Source organism: Sparus aurata, chromosome 21 (genome assembly GCF_900880675.1).
Source record: "Sparus aurata chromosome 21, fSpaAur1.1, whole genome shotgun sequence".
In the NCBI taxonomy this organism is placed as follows: domain Eukaryota; kingdom Metazoa; phylum Chordata; class Actinopteri; order Spariformes; family Sparidae; genus Sparus; species Sparus aurata.
The window spans coordinates 5450350-5458825 of NC_044207.1; the positions used below are offsets into that span (position 1 = coordinate 5450350).

The following is an 8476-nucleotide window of genomic DNA, read 5'->3' on the forward strand; positions in this document are numbered from 1 at the left end:
TTTGACAACTGTTGGAATTCATATCATGGCAAGAACCAATCAGTTAGTAAAGAGAAATGATAGTCCATCATCACTTTAAGAACTGAAGGTCAGTCAGTCCGGAAAATTGCAAAAACTTTGAATGTGTCCCCAAGTGCAGTCGCAAAAACTATCAAGCGCTACGACGAAACTGGCTCACATGAGGACCTCCCCAGGAAAGGAAGACCAAGAGTCACCTCTGCTGCTGAGGATAACTTCATCCGAGTCACCAGCCTCAGAAATCGCAAGTAAACAGCACATCAGATTAGAGCCCAGATGAATGCCACACAGAGTTCTAGTAGCAGACACATCTCTACATCAACTGTTCAGAGGAGAGCGAATCAGGCCTTTATGGTCAAATAGCTGCTAAAAAACCACTACCAAGGAAAAGCAACAAGCAGAAGATATTTGTTTGGGCCAAGAAACACAAGGAATGGACATTAGACCAGTGGAAATCTGTGCTTTGGTCTGATGAGTCCAAATCTGAGATCTTTGAAGGGATGGTCTCTACATGGTTCCCACCGTAAAGCATGAAGGAGGAGGTGTGATGGTGTGGGGTTGCTTTGCTGGTGACACTGTTGGGGATTTATTCAAAATTGAAGGCACACTGAACCAGCATGATCCACTGCAGTGTTCAGTAAAGCCCTGGCTCTTTAATAAAGTTGCAGGTCTTTTCCTTTCTTTTGAAATGTAAATTTTTAACTTTTACTATGTTTTTGTTGTTGTTGTTGTTGTTGTTTATCATTAACTTTTATAATGTAACGTGAAACGCTGACTCCGGTACAGTAGGTGGCGGCATGCAGCTGTATATGTTGGTTTTGGCCACCATTAAACTACAGAAGAAGAAGAAGAAGAAGAAGAAGAAGAAGAAGAAGAAGAAGACAAACGTGATCATAAATGTGCAGGAGAGGGTGCACGAGACCGTGACACTGATAAGCTTAAGTCAAGCTAAGAATTACGTCAACGTTACCTTCACATACGGAGTCAATAAGTTCTACACAGGTCTCTGTTCTGTTTAAATGACTTCTGTACCGCTAAAGAGGTTCTACAAGGAGCTGCCGGTGTGGATAGTAGAGGACCACCATGATGTAAGCCTTTCTTCGATGTGCTGTGTTATAGCTGTGATGTACAACCCAATATTGCGTCTGGAGGCTTCCACTTACTGTACGTGTAAACAATGAGTACGAGTCGCCTAGAGTGGCATTTTTATTTTCACAGCGATACATTCAGTGTTCATATCAAAGCCCGTCACTCGCCTTTTAGCCAGTCAGCGGCATCTTCTCTCAGTAAACATGAGTTGTGTCTGGCTCCTTCAATCTATTCTCACTTTTACAATGTGTGCTACAGTACTTGTACAAGCAAGCACTGTTTTCTTTCTGGTCTGTCCAGTAAACCTGAAAGCTACAAGTACACTGTCTTGTTTTGTTGGCAATTTTGCCATTACATGTGCCATCTTTCAGTCAGTTATCACCTGCTACCAAACTGTCCACTTCTGCTTTTGCGAATTTCAATATCTCGGATTGTTAAATGTGTTACATTCTGTATCAGCTGTGCTAATAGTGTAGCAATTACTGCTGCAAAAAGACTTACCCAAACATCTTAACTGTTGATGTTGTGTGTGCATATCATTGCTATAGATTCCGTACGAACTAATTGTATGTCTGTCTGATGTGTTAGATAACCGTCAAATGCAATTTGTGCTCTTTCTGATGAAAGTGTTGGTGATTGTCTTGTGAATGTCTTATGTTTATATATAATATGTCATTTCTAATGTTTGTTTAGTGAAAGGGCTTCAAGTTGCTTGTTTGATTGTCTTTCCCAGGTGGTGTGTCACATCTATCGTGCCATTGCATCAAAACACCTCCCGCTGGAGAACATCAAAATGGTGCATTTAGACTCCCATCCTGATCTGCTCATCCCTGTCAACATGTCTGCCGACACCGTCTTTGACAAGGAGAAACTCTTCAGGTACGTTTGGCTTTGTAACGGTGCAGTGTGTTTCTACCCAGACCAGCTCATTCTGAGCTTTCCCTTCAATCTCCGGACAGCCACATCATGAGGCTGTGGCTTTCATTAGTCCAGGCAGAGCTTGTCACTGCGATGTCACTTTGTCTGTTGGAGTAACTGTTGCACAAAGTTAACATTATAAATTAAGCAGCTGAGGCGGCTTCACAGTAAATGCTGCAGCATGGCTATCTGTAGGGTTGGTTCACCCAAATTAAAAGTGCTGTGTCGAAAAAACAACTTTTTCTTTACAAACTGCTGACAGTATGTTCTGTGAACTTTTTAATGACCTCCACAAAAATATAAACTCAGGGTGGTAATTATAGGTTACCTCATGACACAATACGCTACATGGCCCACGATTCCAACCATTTGACCACTTGAAACACTTGAGAAAAAGTGCATAAAGTCTTCGTATAGGGCCTCTCTTACAAACACATTGACTGTAACTTGTCATTGTCCACATGCGCCATCTCATAAACTGGCAAAAGTCCAAACCGTGAGAAAACAGCACAGTTGTGCAGCCAAATAAGTTTTTCATAGAACAACTATGAAAACAATTCAGTGTTAAAAAAAGTACACTTAGCTTTATAAGGATTAAAGGTGTCATGATTTTGATTTTAGATCGAAACCGACCGAAATTAAGTCACAATCTCGAACTTCGAATTAAAAAATGGAATCGTCGATGCTGTCACGTCCGGTCGGCTTGCCAAGCGGAAAAAACACACGTGTTGAAGTGCTGCGAGTCAACTACGCCACTCTTACAACAATGGTAATTGCAGATGCAGGAGACCCATCAACAGAACTTAAACCTCCTCCTCTTTCACTGAAGTCGTCGGTGTGGAAGTATTTTGGATTTCCAGCGAGTTATGTTGACAATGTTTGTGTTGTCGACAAAAAAGCCACAATTTGCAAGCTCTGCAGAAACTAGATGGCAGGTTATTTTGTTGAAGTTTCCAATTGACTGAAGATATAAGTTATTGTTACATTATGGTGTTAATAAATGTTTTAAATTTGACAATGTAGTGTGGTACATTGCGAACAAAAGTCAGATATTGTCTAGCATAAAAATCTAGTCTAAAAATGGCATAGCAACCTGTGCTTTAAAAAAACAAACAAACGAGAATCGAACCGTGTCCTTAGAATCCAAAATGTAATCGAATCAAGGATTTGGAGAATCGTGACACCCCTAATAAGGATATATATCTATGTATATCTGGAGACATTTCACTGCTTATCAACTCGTGTTATATAAACCTGGAACATTTAAGAGTTTACCAGCTTGCTTAACATAAATCTGAGATCATTTCTGTTTTTTTAACTAACTTGTATTATATAAACCTGAGCACATTTCAATTCAACCACAAGTATGAAAGTTCTTCTTCAGGAACAACAACTGATGAACATGCTCAGAGGTGACAAACTTCTTTGAGCAGTAATTAGCACCAGTATGAGTCTCCTGCATCCCCCGCGTTCGTAGCACCTAGAAGTGCATTTCCAACTTAATATCAATAAAATGGGAGGAAGTGAAGTCCATCCATCACGGGTGAGTGCAGTTCTCTCTGCAGACTGGAGTGTATCGTCCACCTTTCCTTTCACCATAAAGAGCTAGAAGGGCTTTTTCGGTCATAGGCGGAAGTGCAGAAGTGCAGCACCCGGACAGTTGATGTCGGGTACAAGACACGAGATGGCTGAGCGAAAAATCACACTGGCACCCTCTCCATTAAACGCAAGCGTATGGAAGTGTTTTGGCTTCTGTGAAGTTGAAGGGAAACAGGATCTGGACGAGCCACACAGAATGTAACTCAACAAAGATATTTTGGAAACACGACAAACATGAGAAACCATATTACAAGTTTTCACCCAGAGGAGGAAGGAACACCCGGTTGTAGTTGCTACCAACCAGAGGACCATATAGCAAGCGATATCAAAGCTTTCACCCAGTTGGAAAGGGCAAAGCGAATCACAAACTCTATTGCAACTTTTATTGCCAAGGACTTGCATCCATATTCAGTCGTTGAAAACCAGGACTCTTGCTCTAAGTTGTGCACTTTGTAGCCAAGATACAACATCCCATAACGGAGATATATTACTGACACAGCGATCCCGACACTCCACAACGAGACCAAAACCAAAGTCATGGAATCACTGAGGTTCTCCGAACAAGAGCAGTGAATGAGAGCCAAATATGGCTGAGCTATTAAAGAACGCAGCTGTATTAATTTACTACATGTATGCTGCTACAGGCACACCTTTCTTTTCCTGTCTTTGCAAAGCTGGGATGTTTACTGGCAAATGTAACCTTCCAATTGACTTGCCATATCTCCTCCATTTGTTTTATTGTTAATAAATATTGGAAGTAAATTCAGTATGGATCATTGCAACTACTACTTTGCTTTAGTAGTCACACAGTGAGGAAATAAAGAAATCCAGTATAGAAAAAAAAAGATGCATCAAGATGCATCGATAATCATTTAATCATCACATCGCGGCCCTCTGAATCATAATCGAATTGTGAGGTGCGTTGAGATTCAAACCTCTAATGGTTAGTACTGATTAATGATGAAACTGATTTCAGGTCAGGTTGCCCAGTTCTGATAACAGATACAGACATCTAAAACCTGTACAAATAAAATCACAACAATCTGCATGGATAACATCACTAGATGTAAGGGTGCTGCCATTGATTGGGCACCGATCGTTATTGGCAGATATGCGTTGTAAAATGTTTGATCGGTGTGCCCTATTAGAAGAGCTGATCGGATAAACTAACGAGACACTTGGTCTATGTGCCAGTTAAATGCCACATACAGTGCAGTTCACTGCTGCACGCCTGCTGCTAACAGCTTGGATTTTCAGTGCCCTCCTGGTGTAAGCACTAACTCCTGCCAGCTAGCCGTTTGTGAGTGACTGGATAGATGGACCGGTCCCACAGACCAGATCTCATAATGTTTGGTCACGTGCTGTCAGCGCCAGCCAGTCATTGTAACTACCGCTGACACAGTGCTGTGGAAAGACATGAATGTATCATTTGGCATTGTCTGTTTACATTTTCTGTCGCTGTTGTTGGCTCAGGCCTTGTAGCACAAGAGCTGACAGCTAATGGAACTAAGAGCTGACGGCTTACGGCTGAGCTAAACACAGCAGAACTGTCCAGAGGAACAAGAAGTGTTAAACAGTGAACTGCAGCTGAAGAGTTCACACCAAACAGATGTGCTGAAGTACTTTAGCTGAGCACAGTGTTGTTGGTGAAAGTACTTTGGATCACTTTGCATCTGTGAACATTTTTTCAATCTGAAGGAACCTGGTACAAGCAGTGTATGCATCCAGGTAGTGGAGTTGTGGCTTCAGGGAACAAAGACTGAGACGACTGAGACTGAGACGCAGAATCTCTCCCAAATTCTGTTATTTATTTACTTTTTCTGAATTCTGTATTTTACAGTTTTTTTTGTTTTTGTTTCAGTGAGTTGAGTATAGAAAATTGGATCATCCCCATGGTGTATGCCGGCCATGTGTCCTATGTGGCATGGCTACATCCATACTGGGCCCAGCAGATCAGAGAGGGAGAGCACAGAATGGCTGTAGGAAGAGACTCATCCACCACCACCATCAGGTAGCATATATACACTAAAACTTTGTTTTTTAATCCCTCTTTTGCTTTATAAAGTGTTTGTATTACTGCTAGTACACAATCCTTCCTGGCTGCCCGATGCATTCTACACGTACACAAAAAATGGGTTTTTTGTCAAAGGTTACCGCAAATGTGCCTGTTCAAAATTATTCTAGATTTATAAGAAACGGAGATCTAATGCAAAATGGCTTGAAAAAATATAATAGATAATAGAGAAACATAGAAAGTTAGATTCTGTGTTATTTCAATAAAAAAATATTCAATATGCATAAATAAATGATGGTTTAATGAAAACTGCTGTAAATATACATCATAGTATAAAGTAATATTTAAAAAATAAATCAGTGTCATCCACTGTTGGAGAGTTTTCTATTGTTAATTTATATGTTGAAAACATCTAAAAACAAAACTTTATTTTTCTCACATTTGGCTCCCTCTCTATAAAATGTGTCTATTTCCTGGTGAAACGTGTCTAACTGTGGGGGGAGATCATTATCTACTAACATCTCAATTTAATTGTAAATGCCGTCATTTATTTTTTAACAATTCCAAATACCTCCCAAATTTATTGTAAGACATGGAAAATGTCTAGTTCTTATACTGACTGATTACTGACTAATAATATTTTTTTTGTAGCCTTGTTAAATTCCTTATTACGTAATAACGAACTGTTAAATTATCTTGATTTGAAAGATTTACTTTGAGTAGGACTGTTTTTATCATCAGTTATTTATGTCAAAAATAACTTTGAACAGACACAATAACCTTCTTTGACTAATAGGACAATTTCCTCAGGGATGTGTAGAACCGATATGGCAGCCAATGCTTCCAAACATGTATTTTTACTTTTATTAGACTTCTTCTCAGGACTGTTTGGGCTCGTCCACATTGGGCTTGGTTGATATCGCCCTCATTCTCCTGGTAGTTTCAGGGTTCTCCCATTATCATTCTTGTAGGTACATACAGTATGAGTTTTCAGCATGTACCTCCGGCACAACAAGCCAGTGGAATGGAAAACACCTGAGATGAAGTGCAGCCTTTAAGTATGCAACAGATTTTTTCCCTGTTTTTCCTCATTGGTTCATCATGAACTCCATTTCTCTTTATCTCTATCTGGTTCTCTGCAGGCTGACCAGTACAGACAACTACTTTCTCAGTGATGGTCTGTACGTTTCTGAGGATCAGCTTGAGAACAGTAAACTTCTCAGACTGGATGTGGTCAAGGTCAATCCTGTCAAAGCAAGTCACGGGTCAGCTTCAGGTGTGTACTTTAGCTACTGAGGGCGGGTAGACAGTAGTCATGGAGATGTCTATCGACTACCCCCCCAGAAGAATCACCACCTTAATGTGGTGGAAGGGTTTTTGTGCAGGGGGAGAGAAATGTGGTCAGATGCCAGCCTGTGCTAAATGGAATGGGCTGTCTTGGTTGACACAAGTCTTTTGTGTTGGATGGAGGTCGGTGACAGTACCTTTGGAGTGGCATAGTAGGGATGGTGGTTACCATCTTTGCAAAGGAGAGTTCATTTGTGATGACTCCACCAGTGTTGTCCTCCATGCCTGGTCCCGTGATATTCATGGCCAGGATCTCAAGGCGCAGTCGTTGTGAGGAGAGTTTCCAGTTTGGAAACCTCTGAATTTCATCTCTGCTCTTTGCAGATATAGTGGTTCTGCTGGCTTCTTCCGCCCGTGAACTCCAGCAGGTACTGGGGCGAGTGTAAGCTCATGCCCCGAGCAAAGGCATTAACATATCTTGGGTTGTTGTTCACGAATGATGGCAAAATATATAGTGAGATGAACAGATGGTTTGGCGCGGCGCCAGCAGATGCCTATATGCCTCCCTTTGGAGGTCTTCTGGACACAACCGACTGAGTGAAGACCCTGTGGCAGACCCAGAAACCACTGGAGGTATTATATAGTATATCTCATCTGACCTGAGTTTGCCTCAGAATCTCCCAGGAGGAGTTAGAAAACATTGCTTGGGAGAAGGATGTCTGGGTTAGGGTTATACCCTTTTAAGCCAGCTGCCACTGCACTTCCAAGACAATGGAATGAAAGTCAACTCATTTCTGCATCTTGGAGCCATGACAAAAGCCATTCTGAATACTACACCCATATTTGTCCACATTCTTCACAACATCTATCAAAATGAAATGAAAAATCAAATTGGCAGCAGCTTTTTAAAAAGTGTTTCAAGGTTTAAAGCATTTTCTTTGTTTTGCTGTCAGGCTTCCATCAGGTGTATCTCGTTATAATTTGTAATGGCCCTTTTGGGGTTTTTGATGTATTTGTTAGTGTCTGAGTACAACCTGCTGTTGACTGTTCACTCATGCCAGCACTCAAGTGATTGATTCCTCTCTCAGGGTCAGATCAACGTGACAGAGTCGTGAAAGTGCCTTGCTTTTAAGGCATTGAGTATACAAAATAATCATACCTCCATTTAGAACTTGCAAAGCCTCAAACATGTTGCAGCAGAGCAGTGCAATGGTCAGCAGTAACAGACAAGACCGACTGATAACCGCTATCAAGCTAACATACATCTCATTGTTCAACACATCAAACAAACTCTGTTGTGAAGAAAATAACTCGGCGCAAAAACTCTGCTTCTGCTCAGCGTCTCCACAGCGTCAACAGTGGAGCCCCAGAATACCAGTGCAGCTGCAAGGCTGCTCTCACTGTTGGACCTAAATGTTAATAAGACAGCAGAGCACGCCCTCTTATTGTTATTCACATACACACATGCTTGCTTTCACATGAATTAATGCTGTCAACTTTTGAAAAAAGTTAAAACCAATCATGAATCATAGGTGAGTATCTGTCAAAAAG

General features: G+C 41.1%; 1 protein-coding gene across 1 annotated transcript in view; it reads left to right on the forward strand.

The window, feature by feature from the left end:
- Positions 1 to 861: 861 nt before the first annotated feature.
- c21h5orf22 (chromosome 21 C5orf22 homolog) overlaps positions 862 to 8476 on the forward strand; it is a 13151-nt gene continuing 5536 nt past the window's right edge. Inside the window, exons 1-4 of the mRNA XM_030404189.1 lie at positions 862 to 1106; positions 1841 to 1986; positions 5486 to 5635; positions 6781 to 6914. Of these exons, the coding sequence (XP_030260049.1) occupies positions 1038 to 1106; positions 1841 to 1986; positions 5486 to 5635; positions 6781 to 6914 (499 nt within the window). The 5' untranslated portion in view covers positions 862 to 1037. The remainder of the gene's footprint in view (positions 1107 to 1840; positions 1987 to 5485; positions 5636 to 6780; positions 6915 to 8476) is intronic.